This window comes from Pteronotus mesoamericanus, unplaced genomic scaffold, assembly GCF_021234165.1.
Source record: "Pteronotus mesoamericanus isolate MK-2021 breed Mesoamerican mustached bat unplaced genomic scaffold, CSHL_Meso_final contig_90, whole genome shotgun sequence".
NCBI lineage: Eukaryota > Metazoa > Chordata > Mammalia > Chiroptera > Mormoopidae > Pteronotus > Pteronotus mesoamericanus.
Window position 1 is genome coordinate 44,801,131 of NW_026555277.1, and position 21,285 is coordinate 44,822,415.

General features: G+C 33.4%; 1 protein-coding gene across 2 annotated transcripts in view; it reads right to left on the bottom strand.

The window, feature by feature from the left end:
• PDE3B (phosphodiesterase 3B) overlaps positions 1-21,285 on the bottom strand; it is a 150,892-nt gene that overhangs the window by 21,954 nt on the left and 107,653 nt on the right. For both annotated transcript variants that reach the window (XM_054586068.1, XM_054586067.1), the window contains exons 5-10: positions 19,078-19,184; positions 10,738-10,948; positions 9,871-9,947; positions 3,851-4,002; positions 2,930-3,067; positions 1,890-2,001 (exon numbers count right to left, since the gene is read on the bottom strand). In XM_054586068.1, the coding sequence (XP_054442043.1) occupies positions 1,890-2,001; positions 2,930-3,067; positions 3,851-4,002; positions 9,871-9,947; positions 10,738-10,948; positions 19,078-19,184 (797 nt within the window). The remainder of the gene's footprint in view (positions 1-1,889; positions 2,002-2,929; positions 3,068-3,850; positions 4,003-9,870; positions 9,948-10,737; positions 10,949-19,077; positions 19,185-21,285) is intronic.

The following is a 21,285-nucleotide window of genomic DNA, read 5'->3' on the forward strand; positions in this document are numbered from 1 at the left end:
TTTTTCCTTTTTTGCTCAATCCCAATTTCACTCATGTGGAATCTAATGAACAAACTGAACTAACAAGCAAAACTGAGGCAGACTCGTAGATAGAGAGCAGAATGACAGCTCTAGGTGGCAGGGAAGTGTTCTGAGGGTGGAGGTATTTTATTTTTTAAAGCCTCTTGATGTGTTAAAAAGTTCTTTTAAAAACTTATACTATGAAAACATAGTAAAGGGTTCACGGAAAAGGCAGGTTACTTAATTGAAAGGCACTGGAAAATATATTTAAAGTTGTAGCTTTTAATATTTTGTAGATAGTGTCTGGGTTATGGAGACCTATGTTTGAACACAAAATTCTTTGCACATGGTCACACAGAACAGTTAAAATTCTGGATACTTGAACATCCCCTGACCAACACACACACACACACACACACACACACACGCTCGCACGCGCGTGCGCACACACTACTTATTCTTTAGGTCTACTGTAAGGATTAGATGTTAAATGGTATATATTCAGAACAGTGTCTGATCAATAAAACACTGGTTTACTGAAATGTCACTATGTGAAAAGGCAAGACCTACAAGAAAAACCCAGTTTTGCCATTTATAATTTTATGACCTTAGAAAAGATCCTTCTGAATTTTAACTTTTCACCTGTGAACAATAGATAATACAATCTTTCCCACAAATATTAAAGGAGATATCCTTCATTAATCTAATGATTACAGTCATAGCTGACATTCAATAAAAATTCAGTGCTTCAACCAGTATTTAATAAGTAGGTACCATGTAGAATGGGCAGATGATACAATACTAAATGTTGAGGCTATAGAACATGATTCAATGTACTACAGCCTTATTATCATAAATAATCATCACCTTTTATTGACCATGTACTATGTCCCATGAATTCTGATATGTGTTTTACACAGATTATCTTATCACTACCTATGGGGTAAGTGCTATTGTTATTCCCATTTACAAATTTGGAAACTAAAAAAGTTAGATCCAGATACTTTTTTCTTAACCAACATATCCTAATTGGAGCTGACAATGAATACTCCCTACCACCTCTTTCCATTCCCCTTTCCTTAAAGGCCATCTTAAAGCAGTTCGTTATTCCATTTATAAAATTTAGTCACTTTTTAAAATGCATACTTTACAAGTGGAAATTATAGTATAACTCACATTAAATTAAGTATCATCATTATTGAGTTATGCCAATTTAATAATTTGTTCTCTATATAGTTGATTTCCCCAAAACGTGTAAAATGAAGGGAAAGTGTAGAATGTATCAACACATAAAGAAAACTATATTTTTGTACTATGAAATACAAATGATATCTTACCATAAAATCAAATAGCCATTAAAAATTATTCATAAATCAGGATACCATTAAACAGAAATTCTAGGAGTAAATTTTAAACATTCTGAAGTCCAGAATTTTTTGAAACTCTTAATATTACTAAACATTTTAAAAGATTAGGCACTCAGTTAATATTAACCTAGAAAGATGCATATCATTGTAGTGAGTAAAAGCAGATTATAAATAGTTTCCATTCTTCCATTTAGCTTTTTATTCATAATTTATTGATGTGTACATGAATTTTATTCTGTTCTAGTCCTAGGTGTTAAAAGAATTCAGAAAAATATATTTAACACAATTTACTTCATAAAAAATAAATATATAGGAGAAAGTAGTCTTCAAGAATATATATCAAAATGTTAACAGTAGTCAGTTAACTTTAGGTAGTAGGATACAGATTTTCTTTTTAAATCTCTATTTAATACTTTTCCAAACATGTAAATTAAAAATGTTTAGGAATTATCTAAAGGGAAAAATTATAAAGAGTTTCAAAACCAGTATTATTTGCACTTAATAAGGTATGTTAATACTTACAAGGAATGTCTCGATAGCCATTTTCCAATGCACGAAAATAGTTCATGAATTGTAGAGTGGGAATTTTAAATATTTCCAATAAACCAGTGTCTTGAAATAATGTATACATAACCTAAATGTCAAAATAAAGTTACTTTATTTTGGATACATGGTTACTTTAAAAATCTGAGTTTCTATTTGTAGTTGAGTATAATATATTTTTGTGATTTACATTTGGAATATTAACCATGTGTATTTCTTTAATTTAATAATGTATTAAAAACTTCCCTGCAATAAATTCTTTTCAAAACATGAAAAAGGGACATATCACCCTAAAGCCCATGTAAACCAAAGAAAGATTACCATAGCATGTTCTAGTTTAAATTTTTTTCCATTCTTCCATTTAGCTTTTTATTCATAATTTATTGATGTGTATATGAATTTTATTCTGTTCTAGTCCTAGGTGTTAAAAGAATTCAGAAAAATATATTTAACATGTTTTTGTACCTAAAGCCTTCAATGAGATGAACTTCTATACCTTCCAGGTAGTTTATCCTTATGTTCTTATATTTCATAAATAAGATACTTTTGAGTTAATGAGAATATTTTGGGAAGGTTAATGTGATGCTGTTGTGTAAACCCATCAGGGACAACCTTGAGTCTGAGTAGAAAAATGAAAGTATTTATTCATGGTCGTAGCAAGAAATGAACTCTTTGGTTTTGAGTAAAAGATAGAGAGGACAGGTGAATAAAGAGGAGCATAAGTTTCAGTGGTTAGAACTAGATCACTTTTTTTTCTTTTCAACCTCAAGATTCAATATAAAGTAAAATTTTATTACTTTAGTAAAATCAAATCCCATTATTATGGACAATTAACCTACTGTTCATTTATTATATATGTTTTCAAATTTTCTACTGAGAACTTCATTTGTGAAAACAGTAATTCAATGAAAAAATGCTGAATTTCTGCCAAACCAGTACTAGACATTTTTAGATTTTATTTTTTATAAAGATTAAAAAAATATCATTTATCATTTAAAAATTGGAGATTTGAAACAAACCTGACTAAGAATCTTTCCTGATTTCTCTCCCATCTCTTCCACAAGTTCAAAAATTTGAAAATTCCAGTTGCTCATCTTTTCTATTAATGAGTCATAATCTTCTATTAAAATCAGGTCCTGTGATGCTTCCTGTTCAATCTATAAATAGAGGGGGTTGGGAATCCACACCAAGTTAACCTTATTTTTTAATAAATATTGTTAAATCCATATCTAAATGAGAACACTTAAAATTGAACATTAAAAGATGGACACTACTATTTTCTACAATGGTTTTTCTCCAAAATAGTCTATTTACTATTCCTTGTCTTTGTAGAATGCTATCTTTTTATAAATATAAACATGTCTTCTAAGCATGAGAAGATTTCTCTATCTTTACTTTTATATATATAAAATTTCCAAAACACTATACAAATATAAAATCTATTTTCATATTATAAGTTACAGGTATCAAGAGTAATAGAAACTCTAGTCCTTATATGATATTTATTATTAACTTAACTTCCCAAGAGAAATGGAAGGGTTTTTCCCTAAAAAGCTTAAATTTTGAACTTAAAGAATAAAACATTTGCTATTTTAAGTAGATTATTTTCATCATTTTTAATGACTATGCACATGTTCCTCAGACCTTAACATATATAATAAAGAAAATATCCACATGGAAAGTAATATATCTACTATAAAAGTAAACAAAATGTGTTCATTGTAAAATGAATGCACTTTTTAATTTTAGGATAATGAGTTTAGAAGTAATTATTTTTTTAGCCAAGGTTTTCTATAGTGTGGTATAGTGACTTCTCAGTAAAAGAAAATTTTAAATATCATTATATTAAAAACCTGTTCTGGGCAAAAATAATGAAACTTAAGCACTAACTAATATTATATTTCACCTTAACATAATCATATTATAAGTTTATCTTTTACATTTGGTTGCTGTTCATTCTGTGCCTCTTCTGTGAGGTGATTATCACTTTCCAAAAATAATTTTCTGCAGTCTCTGTTCTCTGTCTCCACTTCTTGTTGAGCTTCTGTAAGGTTGAGTGATTCTTTTGAGAAAATGGTACTGTCTTCATCACCTTTCAAAAAATAGTAATAAACAAATAAGAATAAAACTTGCCCTAAATGGACGGTTTTATAAGAAAAATTATTTGCAAAAATACTCAGATAAAGTGAACCATACTGGTGTTGAATCTAAATTAATGACACACAAAAAATTATTTACACCATTAATTCTATCTTGCTGGACTATATGGTCCATGTGCCTTGTGCTTGGGTAGTGCAGACATTTCACCTAATATCTGTTTGTGGATGAAAAGAGATTAGTAGATACTCTTTATAAAAGTGAGAATAGGAAAATTCCCTATTGATAGAAATTTTTTTTACCAATTTGATGTAAATAATTTCCAACATCTGAAATTGTTTGACTATTGGGTATGAAAATGAGATCAAGGCACATCTAAAAATCAAAACACATATTCAGCCCTGGCCAGTGGCTCAGCTGCTTGGAGCATTGTCCCATGCATCAAAAGTCTGTAGATTCAAACCCCGATCCAGGCACATATGGGAAGCAACCTATTGATGCTTCTCTCACATTGATGCTCGTCTCTCTCTGTCAAATCATAAATATATCCTCAGGTTAGGATTAAAAAATATTTATTATAAACTGCAATTGAAAAAGATTTAAAACTATGCCATTTGTAGCAAGTTGCAAAAGGCCGTAACATCTAGTTAAAAAAAAAAATTAAAACACAGTATCATAAATATAAATTTTACTTTTCTTCCAGTGTGATTAATTAATAATATTCTTTTTCCCAGATTACATGGGAAAGGGAAGTAGCATTGGTGGCTAAATAGTATTCATTCAAATGTAAAAAAAAAAAATTCCTATATTCCTAACCATTCTATTCATAATATCCTGAACAGGAAACTTTCCCTAAACTTATTAACAGTAGAATAAACAAACTAATGTACTCTTGAACATTACAGAGCAAAGAGAAAAAACTATAATCACATGCAACAATATGTATGATTCTTAAAAATATATTGTTGAGTAATGAAGTCAGACCCAATGTATATACCGTGTGATTCTCTTCATGAAAAGTTCAAAAACATCAAAACTGACACAGATGAATGAATACTAAAAGATGGGAAGAATGTTACTTTTGGGGGATAGACCTAGAAAGAGACCAAGAAAGAGGCTTGAGGGGAATCCTGAGGTGCTGGTAGTATGTATTAACCTGTGTGTGCTGATTGCCCGGGTATGTTAAGTGTGTATTCATTGGAGTTGAGTTACAGAAGAACTAGGTTCAAATCCTGATTTTTGTACTTAATGGCAAGTTTTTTCCCTTGTTAAATGTGGTTAATAACATCTATCTTACTAGGTGATCAATAAATGTTAGTCAAATCTGAACCTAACATACTAAATATATTAAAAAGCACAAACTGGTAATCAGAAAGTATTACCCTTTGGAAAATATTTTTTTCCAAATGAAAGACATTTATTTTAAGAAATGAAATCTAGAATATTCAACTTGTCTTAATTAGTTAAGGTAGTAACTACAATAATATTCTAAAACAGACATTAGTTTAAAATTGTTGACGTTCGGGGTACTTTTTAATGACCTAAGCTTTTAATAACTGTGTTTTACAGATAATATAAACAGTTGAAATAAAGGTAGCAATTTCTTTTCCAAAGAAGTCCACAATGCTATCTCTAGTCCCACATGCACTCTTTTGTAATGTTTTCTTGTCACTCTTCCATTGAGAGGACATTTATTTCCCAACCACCTCAAATTTGGACAGGCTGCATGATTGCTCTAATTAACAGAAATATGGCAGAAGTGACACTTTGTTCTGGATGGAGCCATTAACTAAACAGGCAATGTCCATATCCTCCTCTCTTGGAATCCAGACAACATGTTGGAAGAAGCCCATCAAGAGGTCATAGTTAGATGGACTGGTCAAGAGCCAACAGACAGATGACTAATTCATCTCAGAAATTCAGCCCAATCAATCCTTCAGATGACTGTCACTTCCCAATATCTGACTATAATCACATTACAACTCTCAAGGGAGAATCTCCCAGATGAGAAGAGTCAATCCAAAATCTGAGAATACATTTTTAAAAACTTTATTGAAGGTAATTACATAACATAAAATCCCCCCATTTTAAGTGTATACTTCAACAATTTCAATAAACTTATAGTTGCGTGACCATTAGGACAATCCAGTTTTAAAAGAGTCTAACCACCCCCCAAAAGTACCCTTGTCCTTATTTACAATTAATTGTTATTTCACCCTAGGCAATCACTGTTATGACTTCTGTCTCTATAAATATGCCTTTTCTAGATTTTAATATAAGTGAAATTATATAATATATAATCTTTTGATCTTAGCTTCTTTCACTTAGAATAATGTTTTGACATCTTTCCCTGTAAGTAGCATGTTATCAGAAGTTCATTCCTTTAACTGCTAAATAAATTCCATTGTATGGATATACCTCATTATATTTATCCATTCAGATGCTCATGGACATTTGGAAAATTTCCAGTTTTGTACTATTATGAATAATGTCATAAGCATTCACAATCCTATCTTTTGAAGGCTCATGTTTTCTCTTGGGTAAATTCTTAGCTGTGGTATTGCTGGGTGATAATGATAAAGTTATGTGTACCATTTTCAAAAACTGAAAATGTTTTCCAAAGTGGGTATACCATTTTACATTCCCATCAGCAATACACAGGGGTTCTAATTTCTCTGCATCCTTGTCAATACTTGGCATTGTCTGTCTTTTTGATTATTACTATTCTAGTTTGAGTGTAGTGGTATCTCATGGCAGCATTAATTTGCATTTACCTAATGACTAATGATCATCTTTTCATGTGTTTCATATCCATTTGTTTACATCCTTCACTAAACGACTTTCACCAAATTATCTAAAATCTTTTGCCCAGTTTTTCCCCATTTTTAAAACTGATTTTATTGGGATGACATTGGTTAATAAAACCATAGGTTTCGGGTGTACAATTCTATATCATCTATTTGTTGTATTGAGTGTTCACCACCCCAAGTCAGGTCTCCTTCCATTACCATTTATCCCTCCCTTTTTTGCCAATTTTTTTTAATCCTCACCAGAGGATATGTTTATTGATGGGGATTGGGGGGGAAGGGGAAGGGGGGGGCGGGTGTTGGCGGGGGCGGGGAGAGAGAAAGAAACATCAGTGTGAGACGGAAACATTGATTGGCTGCCTCCTGGACATACCCCAGCCAGGAATCAAACCCGCAACCTTTTGGTACATGGGACAAGGCTCCAACCAAGCCCAGTTTTTAATTGAGTTGTTTGACTTCTTAATATTGAGTTGTACAAGTTCTTTATATATCATGGATATAAGACATTTGTCTGATGTATAATATGCAAATATTTTCTCCCAATCTATGGTTTATCATCTCATTTTCTTGCTGATATCTTTGAAGTGCAAAAGGTTTTATTTTGCTAAAACCCAATTTGTCATTTTCTTTCATGGATTGCTCTTTTTGGTATTGTATCTAGCAATGCTTTACTCAAACCAAGGTTACAAAGACTGTCCTATATTTTCTTCCACAAGTTACATAATTTTAACTCTTATATTTAGGCCTATAATCTATTTTGTATTATTTTTGTGTATATGGTAAGGTAAGCATTCAAATTCTTTATTTGACAAGTGGTTATCCAATTGTCCTTACCTCATTTGTTGAAATGAAATGGAAAAAAAAAAAACCTATCCTTTTTCTTTTGAATTTTATTGGTGTCCATGTCCAAAATCAATTCATAAATCCAAGAATTTATTTTGGAACACACACTTCTTTGTTCCACTGATCTACATATAGGCTCATCTTTGTGCCAATACCACCACACTGTCTTAAATACAGTGGCTTTATAATAAATTTTGAAATCAAGTCAGTCCTGCAAATTTGTTCTTTTTCCAAAGTGACTTGGCTACTATATGTGATTTATGTTTTCACGTAAATTTATAAATCTCCCACTTCTGTTAAATTTATTCTAACTACTTCATTCTTTTTTATACTAGTATGAATAAAAATGTTTTTAATTTCAATTTATGATTGTTCATTGCTAGCATGCAGAAATACACCTTATTTTGTACACTGATCTTGTCACTTTGCTAAACTTGTTTATTGGTTCTAGTAGTGTGTGTATTTGTGATTTTCTACTTAAAGGATCATGTGATCTGTGGATAGGGACCTTTCTCCATTAAGGATGATATTAGCAGTATGTTTTTCAAAGATTCCCTTCATCACAGTTATTACTATTTTGAGTATTTTTATCATGAAATAGTGCTGAATTTTGTCATGTTTTGAATGCATCTATTGAGATTATCATGTGGTTTTTTCCCCCTTTATTCTATTAATGTGGTATATTACATTGTTTTATTTTCTAATGTTAATATTTCTGGGATAAATAAGTCTTCGTCACAGTGTGACTGTATTATATGTTGCTGGACTCAGTTTGCTAGTATTTTGTTAAGGGTTTTCGTGTCTATACATATAACAGATAATGCCTGTAGTTATCTCATGATTTATCTCATGATGTCTTTGGTTATGGTATCCAGGTACTACTAGTCCTAAAGAACAAGTTGGCAAATTTTTTTCTCTTCTATTTTTTGGAAGTTTTTTCGAGTTTTCAAAGAATTGGTTGGGGTGTTTTTTTTTTTTCAGTCTAAATCACCTTTATTTTATTTTTTCCATTACCATTTATCCCCCCGTTACCCTCTTCCACCTCCACTCCCCTCCACCTCCACTCGTCTCTGTCCCCGCTGCAATCACCACCCTTTAAAGTGTAAAAACCAAAAACTGTTAAACTGCACAATTTAAAAGGATGAATTTTGTGGTATGTAAAGAGATTCCTATGAGCCTATAATCCCTGAAGGGCCTACCTATTTCAGGCTTCCTTTTATATTCCTACGGTGCAGTACTACAGAACTTACCAAGTTATCCCTACCATGGCAAGCCTTCAAATTCAATCTCTGTCTCCCTAGTCCCATGAAGCTACCAAAAGGACTATTCATTTTGTCAGTCACTGGCCCCTCTGGCAAATACCCTTTTGGTGATAGCCCCTCACTCCACACCAACTTTCTTGGATATCTACCCTCCTCCAGATCTCCTAGTGGTGTTTATAAGAAGCTTGTTAGTTCTTCAATAGCTTCAAGCAGATTTTTTTGGTTAATAATTTGTACAGTTTTTCTACCTACCCTCAAGAGGAACGTTGGTGTGAGTAAACCATCTGTTACTGGAAGCTTGGTATCAGTTGTTTAAAGTTACAAAACTACTATAATTTTATCACCAAAAGTATTTCTTGCTTGATCATTAAAATGTTTCGAATGATATAATTAAATTTTAAAACAATTCCTCTCTGTGCCATAAAAAAATTACGCAAACCTTTTGGCTTTAGATTGTACAGTATAAATTTCAACATTAATACACTTAATTTCACTATTTGTAAGCCAAAGCCATAATCTTGTATTATATTCATTTGTACAGTACATTTTTACTCTTCAAAAAAATTTCACACCATGGCTGAGTAGCTCAGTTGGTTAGAGCATCACCCCCATACACCAAGGTTGCGGGTTTGATTCTCAGTCAGGGCACATATAAGAATCAACCAATGAATGCATGTAAGTGGAAAACAAATTAATGTCTTTGTGTCTCCTTCCCTCCCTCCCTGCCCCACACGTTCCCCTCTCTCTCTAAAATCAATCAATAAATAAAAATTTTAAAACATTCTCACCATCTATTATTTATACTTTGTTCCTAATAACACCTCTCTGGAGTAGATAAAAGTACTATAATTTTCCTTTTTTAGATAAACTGAAGTTAAACTTATTTATTTATTCATCCTAACAAATAATGTAAAAAATTGCTCTTAAACACATATGACTCTTGTATCTCACCCGATTTTCCACTGTGGCAGTCTGTACCAGACTCTGGTTCAGATGTTGAAACATATTTCAGTATTTGATGTCCGCAGCTTATAGAATAAAACATAAATATATATACACATAAATAAGTATGCATATATAATAAATGAGGCAAAACTTTAAAATCTAAATACAATTAGAAAATCTGCTTAATTTTTTTTCCTCACCCAAGGATATTTGTCATTCCTTTTAGAGAGGGATATAAGAGAGAAACATCAATTGGTTGCCTCCCATACATGCCTGGACCAGGGATTGAACTCCCAACCTAAGTATGTGTCCTGACCAGGAATGAAACCTGCAGCCCTTTGGTTATGGGACAACAGTTCAACCAAGGCACACTGGCCCAGGCAAACCTTAATTTGCAACCAAGGTCCCAGATGAAATACATTCTAGTAGTCCAATCTCTCTATGCCTTTAATAGGTTTTATCCTAGAGAGCATCTGTGATCCTGAAGAAAATAACGTATTTCGAAAGTCAACATTGACATCTGAGATAAACACTATCTAAGCAGAAATGAGAGTGAACACCATATGAACTAGCTATTATAATTAGGCACTAAAGGAGTAGTATGCACTAAAATAATTCTCATACATTTACTGATAGGATGTGATATGATGAATAGAATACTATTGTATTTTACTTCAGATGGATATCATTTAATTGGAAAATGAATGATAGCACTAAAATGAGAAAAAATTTAGTTAGAATAAATACTTCTAGATAAGTAAGGAAGAGGATATAGTTTTATTTCATTATCTAGTTATTAAATATAACTAGAATATTAGTAATACTTTAAGTAACCTATATTATAAAATAGAACTAAACATTTGGGAAACTTACCTGTTACATAAATTACTGTCAGGATTTCTAAGTTGCTGATAAAAATCTGGTGAAGCAGATGCATTGCCCAGAGATCTGTGTAAAGTAACACTTGGCTTAGCGAGAAAATCAGCAGTATCAGGAAATTCTATAGGTGATCGATTAGCTAGAGAGCCAGCAGACATTGGTCCATGACCAGGAGAATTCACAGGACTCAGACTGGGTAAAATACCTTGAAAAGTTAAAAGAGAGGAAACAGATAATATAAATAAAGTATGTATGTATATGTTGTTTATGGTTTATGTTTGTGTATTTATAAAGAGCCGTTTAAAGAAACCAACGTATATATAATTAAGTAATAAAATAGATTCTACATGGAGCTATCTTGAAGACACTCTAGGAATTTAAGCATAATATAAACCATATTTGTCATCATCAGTGACTGTAAAATAAATACCTCGTAACAGGATAGCACATTATAGATGAATACTAAGAGTATAACTAAAATGTATGTACTATGTGGCACAAATTTTCCTTATTCTTTACTTTCATATTTTGTGTCCCCACCAGCCTGACTATCTAATCTACATGAACAGAGTGTCTTTACCCAATGTTACTGAATACACTCCAATACAATTAAATTCATTTCTGTTTGAAGAATCAATCCAATTTCTTAATAGCAGTAAGCAAGTTGAGCATATAATAAAATTATGTTAACACAACAGCATACCCTTTAAAATATGCACATCTTTCCACCTTATTTACTTATTCAACAAATACCTGAGAGCCTATTATACGATGGAAAATGTGCTGGGTTTCACAATGGGGAAAAAGATACCATCTCTGTAATTCAACAAACTAGAATCTAGTGGAAAATATAAATGAGTGGTAAGTGCTAAATAAGGAAAAAACAGTGCTTCAGAAATACATCTTGAATCCTATTGACTTAAGAAACATTTGCTGAGGCAAAGTGCCTTGCTAAGGCAGTATAACTATATCTGGAAAGAAGGAGGCAGACTTAAAAACTTCATTTGGAAATAAATATCCAAGTAAAGTATGAATCAGGGAAGAAAGCAAATAACAGTTATTAAGGGCCTATGATATTTTCAGGCACAGTGGTAAACACTTAAGAGACTGAGTGATATGGTTAATTCTATGTGTCAACTTGGCTAAGCTGTGGTGCCCAGCTGTTTGGTCACACATGAGTCTAGATGTTGCTGTGAAGTTATTTTTCAGATGCGGTTAACACTTTAACATTTCAATCAGTAGAATGAGTAGAGCAGATTACCCTTTATAATCAGTTGAAGGCCTTAAGAAAAGAGACTGAGGTCCTCCCAATAGGAAGGAATTTTGCCTCCAGACTGCCTTTGGACTCAAGACTGCAACATCAGCTCTTGCTAGAATTTCCAGGCTGGCAGCCTGCCCTAAACATTTCAGACCTTTCAGCTCTCATAATCTCCCAAACCAATGCCTTTAAATAAATCCCTCACCCTGCCCCTTTCTCTCTACATATATGCATACATGTACATATAATCAAACATCCTATTCTGTTTCTCCAGAAAGCCCAGTCTAATATAGTATGTTATTTAATTTTCACAATAAAAATGTGAGTTAAGTAGCATTTTCACTTTACATGTGAAGGAAAAAAACTACCATCCCGCACTCCACCCCAGAAACTTGATTTAGTTAACAGTTAACACTGTGAGACCATACTTTTTCCAGGGTTGCAACTGCTTTTCTATCAGATTAATTTGTTTAGAGACTCCTATAATTTTATGTAACGTTTTGACTGAATGGGATTTTATAAACAATCTGGTCATAGAGTTTAATGTTCCAAAAGAAATTGAGGACCAGAGAGGAAAAGTGCCTTGCTTGTCAAAGTCATAATGGTTAGTTACTAACTGAAGAAAACAGTGCAGTTTTCAGCATTCTTTTCTCTAATTATACTAGTGAGTGTCCAAAAATCCAGACAAATAGACTGAAAAGACTAAAGGGTAAACAACCTTAGAGTAGAAATTTGATAAAATATAGAAAAGCCTCAAGGAGAAGACAAAATGGTAGAGAAAAACCTAGTAACCCTTCAGAAAGACTTTCTAGCCCTGACTGGTGTGGCTCAGTTGGCTAGGTGTTTCCCATAGAGCAGACAGGTCGCTGGCTCGATTCCAGATCAGGGCACACGCCTAGGCTGAGAACCAGATCCCTGGCATGTGAGAGGCAACTGATAGATGTTTGTCTTATGCATTGATCCTCTCCCTCTCTTGCTCCCTCCCTTTCCCATCTCTAAAAGTAAATAAAACCTTTAAAAAACACACCTTCTATAATATAGATTCATCATTTTTTATTTTAAACCTTATTTATTATGAAATAGAATATGCATGCAGAAAAGTTACAACAGGAATTCTTATCATTCAAGCTAAGACACAAAACATGGCTAGAGATTAGAAAACCCTGTCCTAACTGCCCTCTCTCTCTCTCATTAAAGGAAATCTTTCTTTTGACATTTATAGTACCGTTTTTCTTTCCTTTCTTTATATTTATGCTACATGTTTATGTATCTCAATAATTGAGATTACTTTTGTCCCTTTTTTGGATCTTTGTAAATTGAATCAGACAGTGTATAAAAATGCTTCTATGCTTGCTTATTTAACATTTTCAAAAGATATTTCCATGTGACTGTAGTTCAGTCATTTTCAATGAATATAGCACAATTTTATTTCTTTATTCAGGTATTGAACAGTTAAATTATCTTCCAGAGTGGATACAGCAATGTAGGAATATTCCCACTTCTGAACATTTCTATCAACATTTGATGTTGTCTGTCTTTATAATTAAAGACATCATAGTGGGTGTGAAGTCATAGTTCATTGTGGTTTTGATTTGCATTTCCCTAATGATTAAGATGCTGAGCATCTTTTCATATTGTTATGGGCCATTTGTGTATTCTTCTTTGGAGGAACATCTATTGAGATCTTTTGCCCATTTTTTAATGAAGTCTTTTGTCTTTGTACTGAGCCGTAAAACAGCTTTCTATATTCTAGACACAAGTCCATTGTCAAATATATGGTTTGAAAATTCATGGACCGAGCTTTTGGTGTCATATCTAAGAATGCTTTATTTAATCTAAAGTCACAAAGATTTTATTTTCTACAAGTTTTATGGTTTAACCCTTATATTTCACTCTATGATGCATTTTAACTTAATTTTTAAGTATGATGACACAGGGTTCCAGATTCATTCTTTTTCATGTATATATCCAGTTGCTCCAACACCTTGGCACCTTGGTTGAAAATCATTTGACCATGTGCAAGGGTTTATTATGGACTCTCAATTCTTATTTCCTTTAAAGATTTTATTTATTTATTTTTAGAGAGAGGGGAAGGAAGGGAGAAATCAAGGAAGAGAAACATTGATGATGTGTGACAGATACATAGATTGGTAGCTTCTCGCATGCTCCCAACTGGGGTCCTAGCCAGCAACCCAGACATGTGCCCTGACTGGTGATCGAACCAGCGCCCTTTTGGTTCGCAGGCCAGCACTCAATCCACTGAGCCACACCAGTCAGGGTTGCACTCTCAATTCTATTCCAGACTTGTAATATCCTTATGCCAGTGCCACACTGTCTTGAATACTATAATTTAATAGTAAGTTTTAAAATTTGAAACCATGAGTCCTATAATTTTTTTCTTTTTTATTAAGGAATACTTTAGCTATTTTGGGTCCTTTGAATTTCCATATAAATTTTAGGATAACCGTGTCAATATCTGCCAAGAAGCCAGGTTAGATCTTAATAAGGATTGTGCTGAACCCAGAACAAGTTGGGAGATATTGCCATCTTAACAATATTAAGTTTTCTGATCAATGAACATGGGATATTTTTCCATTTATTTAACTTCTTTCAATAATGTTTTATACTTTTCAGAGTATAGGTCTTACACTGTTTCATTAAATTTATTCCAAAGTTTTTTATTCTTTTTGATGCTAACTGTAAATAGAATTATTTTCTTAATTTCAGTTTTGCACTGTTTATTGCAAGTATATAGAAATACAATTGATTTTTACATACAGATTTATATCCTGCCACAGTGATTAACTTGTTCACTGGTTGTAATAGTGTTAATGAATTTCTTAGGATTTTATAAATATATGTTTATGTCATCTGTAAATATAGGTTTACTTTTTCCTTTTATTCCTTTTTAACCTAACTGTCCTGACTAAAATCTCGAACTTAGTATTGAGAAGTGACAATTTTATAATTATTAAGATCATTTTATAATTTATAGTTCTTTATTTTCTCCCATTGGTCAGATACTCTTCTTAAATGCTTTAGATATTATTTCCTTTAGTTCTTTAAACATATGTATAGTAGCAGACTTAAAGTTACTGATAAGTCAAAAATCCCATTTACCCCTCAGAGAAATTTTTTGTTGGCTGTTTTTCCTTGTATACATGGCAACAATTTCTTGGTTCTTTGCATGTTTCATAATTTTTTGTTGAAAACTGAACATTTTAGATAATACACTTTAACAATTCTGGTATCAGACCCCTTGTATACCCAGGTTTTGTTATATTGCTGGTGTTGTTTGTTTTCTTGTTCCTGATTATTTGCTGAGTGACACTTCATTAAATAGATTGTTTTCTACTTGTTTAATGGTTGTCCTGGAGTTTGCAATATACATTTATAACTAACTCAAATCCAGCTTCAGATAACACTATACCACTTCATGGGTAGTATGAGTACCTTATAATAATAAAATAATGCTAATTCCTCCATCCTTGTATCATTGCGGTCACTCATTTCACTTATATAAGCATACATAAACATATATACATAAAATATACACATAAGCACACAAATTCAAATACACTGTTGCTCTCATTATTCTAAACAAATCAAATAAGGGCAAGTTTTTGTCATCTATCTGTTAGATCAAATAAAAATGATAAAAATAAGCTTTTATTTCACCTTCACTTTTTCTTCAATGCTCTTATCTCTATAGATCTGAGTTTCTCACCTGTATCACTTTCCTTCCCCTTAAAGAACTTCTTTTACAATAACATTTCTTGAAAATTAGGTCTACTGGCAACAAGTTCTCTCAATTTTTGTTTGTCTTTAAAAGTCTTTTTTCTCCTTCACTTTTCCTTCTAGTTTTTTTTTTTAACCTCACCTCAGAACATTTATTTTCATTGCTTTTACATCAAGAACAACGGAGAGAGAGAAACACTGATGCTAGACACAAGCATCATTGGATGCCCACATACGCACCCAGACTGGGGATCCTTTGTGTCCAGACCAGGGGTCATACACGCCCAGGCCCACACCCAGAGCACAGATTCAGTCCAGAACCTAGGTATGTGCCCTGACCAGGAATCAAACCTGCAACCCTTTCATTACAGGATGATGCTTTCAACTGAGCCACACTGGCCAGGGCTCTCCTTCACAGTTACAGGATAATTTTGCAGGGGATAGAATTCTAGGTTGGTGCTTGTTTCTCTCTCAATACTTTAAACATTTCACTCTATTCTGTTCTTGCTTGCATGGTTTCTGAGGAGAAGTTTTAGTAATTTTCATCTTTGTTCCTTCTAGAGGTCAGATGCTCCCCCTTACCCCATGGCTTCTTTAAGGATTTTTTTCCTGTATTTTTGCCTTTTCTATAATTTGCAAATAATATGCCTAGGTATTGTTTATTGGTATTTATCCTGTTTGATGTTCTCTGAGTTTTCTGGTCTGTGCTTTAGTGCCTGACATTAATTTGAGAAAATTCTCAATCATCACTTTTCAAGTATCTCGTTTGTTCCATTTTTTCTTCTTCTAGTATTCCTTTTGTACTTGTCCCACAGTCTTTAGATAGTCCATTCTGGCTCTTTTTTTTCAGTCTTAAGTTTTCTTTGTTTTTCAGTTTTGAAGGATTCTATTGACATATCCTCTAGCTCAGAGATTGTTTCTTCAGCTGTGTCTCACTTACTCATAAGCCCATCAAAGGTATTCTTCATTTGTTACAGTGTTTTTGATTTCTACCATTTATCTATTTTTAGAATTTCCATCTCCTTACATTGCCAATCTGTTCTTGCACATTGTCAAATTTGTCCATTAAAACCCTTGGCCTATGAATCATAGTTATTTTAAATTGATAGTATGATAATTACAAAATCCCTGTTATATCTGGTTCTGATTGTTTTCTCTGCCTCTAAAAATTGTGTTTTTTGCCTTTTGGCATGCCTTGTAATTTTTTTCTTGATAGCTGAAAATGATGTACTGGGTAAAAGGAACTGCTACAAATAGGCCTTTTGTAATGTGGTGAAATGTGGCGAGAGGGTAAGTGTTCTATAGTCTTATTTGTTCTGTCTTGTAGTGAGCCTGTGCTTCTAGACTATGAACTTCACAAGAGACTGGCTAGAGCTTACTGTAGTTGGGTATTTACCTTCCCCCAGGTCATTTAGGCTCTGATAATACCCGAGCAGGTTAAGCCCTGGTTAACTAGCTTCACTAAGGACAGAGTGCTCTGCCCTGACCAGTGTGGGTCAGTTGGTTGAGCATAGTCCTGCAAAGCAAAGGTTGCCCGTTCAATTCCCGGTCAGGGTACATCCCTGGGTTGTGGGTTTGCCCCCAGTCTGGTATGTATGAGAGGCAGCCGACCCATGTTTCTCTCCCTCTCTATCTCCCTCTCTTTCCCTTTCTCTTAAAAAAAAAAAAAAAGGAAATGAATAAAATTTAAAAAAAAAACAAACAACAGAGTGCTTTGGTATATTTCAAAAATGGCTCTTTCCCCCCTTCCCTGACAGAGGCATTTTCTCTGATATTTACTGTAGGAAGCTGGTAAAAGCTCCTGAAGGGGAATCTTACAAAATTTTGGAGGCCTCCCTTTGGCTGGATTCCCCTAAAGTGTTTAGCTCAGAGTTGTCCCCACTCATCCTCCAGTGATTTGGCAGCTACATTTCAAGTTATCCTTTCCCAGCACTGGCTCTCATCATTCCCTGATTTGCGTTCTGTGTCTTCCATTCTGGGGACAGCAGTTTGCCCTGTGTCCTCACCCTCACCTGCCTTATAGATCCTAGCACAGTTGCTGATTCTGCAGTCTGTTCAGCTTTTTACTTGTAAGGATGTAGTGACTTCCAGCTCTCTACATGTGAAACTGGAAGCCAAAAGTCTTTTTATTTATATATTTTTTTCCTCTATGTGTTTTAGTTTAGATATTTTCTGTTTCTCTGTCTTCAGGTTTACTACTTGTTTTCTGTTGTCCAATCTGTTCTTAAACATCCTGTAGGCTTTTAATTTAATCAAGTGCATTTTAAAATATCCACTGTTTTTTTTCTATGTGTTACAGTTCTCTGTTAAAATTATCCATCCATTTTGTCCATCTTTCCTTCTATTTCTTTTAAAACATCATTGTTATTTTAAGGACTTTGTTAAATCTGATATCAATATATGTAGATCTCCTAGTGTCTGTCTGTCTTGCTTATAAATGAAACTTTTCTGGTCCTTTCAGTTTTTACTGTACGCCAAACACTTTTATGAAAGACTTTTGTGTGTATATACTACTGCCCAAAACCACACATAATGTAGTTTGAAAGCAGAATGTCAGTGTTGTTCTTTCATTACTCTGTGGTATCTATAAAATACATTTCATCCAAAAAGTTTTAAAGCAAATGGGTAAAGGGAGTCAAAAGGTACAAACTCCAGTTATAAAGCATGTGGGTGTAATGTACAGCATGGTGACGATAGTTAATAATAACATATTACATATTTCAAAGTTGCTAAGAAAGTAGATATTAAGAATTCTCATCACCAAGAAAAAAATTGTAACAATGTATGGTGATGGGTGTTAATTAGACTTACTGTGGTGATAATTTTACAATATATACAAAACACTATGTTGTATACCTGAAACTAGTAAAATATCATAGGTCAATTATACCCCAAATAACTAAATAAAAAAAATCCTATTAGGATGACTTAGGATATAGCCAGGCTAAAAATATAGCCATTTTTTTGTACTTTCATACTGAGATGATTTTTTTTTCTTCAAAATTTCAATGCTGCTGAATACCCTTTCCTGGGGATTTTCCCTTGTTCTGGATATGTAAGTCTTGGATCTGCAAAAATTCAGGTTAGTTAAATAGTTCTATATTTTTTCCCTGAATCCCTATTGCCTAACAAAGTTCCTTGTATACTAATGTTCAAAAAATATGTAATGAATGAAGAGCAAATTGTAAACTAACAGCCAACCCAAACTGCTTAGTCATATTAACTTACAACATTTAAAATAGTATTCAAAATTAGCTATTAATGTGTAAGGAAAAAGCCTTGCATTACCATATACTTTGAGACCTACCGTATCTAAATAATAAAAAATGATTTCTTACCAGCTCTTCTTAGACCTATATGGTGAGTTAGTGATACAGAAGATGACCTTTGCTTCGGGACTGTCAGTAGGTTTGAACTAAAAGGCCCATTTAGGTAGCATCCTTGACTAAAAAGAAAGATAACAGGTTAAGAATTTTAAAACTGTGGGACATTTCCTCATTTTTCTTCATCATGTTCAATTCAATTAGCAAATAATCTGCCTATACAGTCAAAGTTTAGACATCTATCTGTCTAGAGCCTAACAGCCTAAATCAGGAGTCAGCAAACTTTTTCTGTAGAGGACCAAATGGTAAATACTTCTGGCTTTACAGGCCACAAAGTCTCTATTGCAACTACTCAGCTCTGCCATTGCAGCAGTAAAGCAGCCATAAACAGTATTAAACAAATAAGCATGGGTGTGTTTCAATGTAATTTTATTTACAAAAACAGGTTGTGGACCACAGGTTGAGGTCCACAGGCCACACTGTTTGCTGGCATAAAGCAGGTTATCAGTATCACCTGGAAGGCTTCTTACACCATTACTGCTAGTCCTGCTCCAGGATTTCTGCTTCTGTAAACCAGGGTTAGGGCCAAATAATCTGCATTTCTAACAAGTTCTTAGAGGAAATGCTGATGTTGCTGGGTCCAGGGGCTTCAGGGAATATCTCTGGCCTAAAATATGTAGTTTTTCACTATTGTCTGTTCCTTTTCTTCACAGATATTGATTATCCATTAAGTCAGTCATTTCTTATAACTGAGATATTTATTATAGGTTTTAGGGCTCTTATGAAAAAATTAAATATAGATAGGCAATCATTCCAATGTGATACATAAAATGAAGTTAAAGATTACATATCTGAAAGCTCTGGCCCAGTGCCATGCATAAAGCAGGTACAACATAAACATTACCTTCCTTTCTTAGATATTCACTAACCTGTTTTATTCTGTTAGTCACCCCCTGATGTGGGCACTTTGCCACAGGATGAAGGACAAACCTAGATTCTCTATTTCTTTCACTCAGTATTTTTTAGTGTGGGCTTAAACTTAAACTCTCTTTTGTGTAGAAATAACTTTAGCTGATAGCCTACATAGCTTTGGGACACAATTTGCTTTTTTTTTTTCCCACAGAGAAAGTGTTTAAAAAATGTGTGCTGTGAGCTCTGAATATGTGCTCTGTTTGTCCACATGGAGGGTCTAGGTTCTCACAGCCAGTCTAAGAATAGCAGTTGAGCCATTCTTTAAACCCCCAACTATTAACAATGGAACTCAGAGGTGGATAGTTCAATTGTCAGCTCACCCAGAAAAGCATTATTCAACCTTTCCTGTAACTTTCTGACCAAAGAAACATCATCCGAGGTCTAAAATTTAAGTAGAAGGTAGTATCAACTGTCATAATCCAATATTGATACCATACCCCTGCAAGGGCACTTGGTAAGTAGCTGTTTATCTTCAAAGATCCATTTTAATGCAGTCCCAAACTCTTCACAATAACCAAGCAGGCCTCAGAAGAGTACTGATACCTTCTCACACAAGGCAGAATGTGAAAAGTGCCATAAAAAAGGAAAGAAAAGGTATTAAGGGAATTCTGAGGTGCAACATTACTTTTCTTTGATGGAGATCAAGGGAAAAGGATGTCAGGATGTTACTCTTAAGGGGTGACATCTGAACTCATTTTTAAAAATAGATATACAGAAATGAGGGTAGAGAGAACAAGTAAAGAGGGATACAAGTAAAGAGAGAGAAGTGGACAAGTTAAACTTGATTGGAGTTTCACACAGAGAAAGCTTTCCAAATCAATTTTGTATTTTCATTCTTTGCAAGACTGGTTTTCTCTTTTAGTCCATTTAAGTTTTCCAAGTAAGGGTTCAGCTTTGTCATGAGGGAGTAACAGTGTTTTGATTCTCAGGCATTGGTAAAGGGTCCAAAAATTTAATGACTACAAAAGCTATAATTAAAATATTGTTTAAGGAAAATTTCTGGTTTAAGGTTAGAAGATGGATCAGTTAGTGAAAGACATTAGAAACAGGAAAGCCAATTAGGAGGATAATTCAATAACCCAGGTAAGGAGTAATGAAAGTATCAAAGTATGCAGGGAAAGTGATAAAGGAGGAGAAGAAATAGAGAAACTGATTCAGAGATAAACTTGACAACTGATACCTGTATAATAAGGAAACAGGATGCAAACATCAAGTTTTCTAGGGAAATCAATTTTGTAAGCAACCACTAGA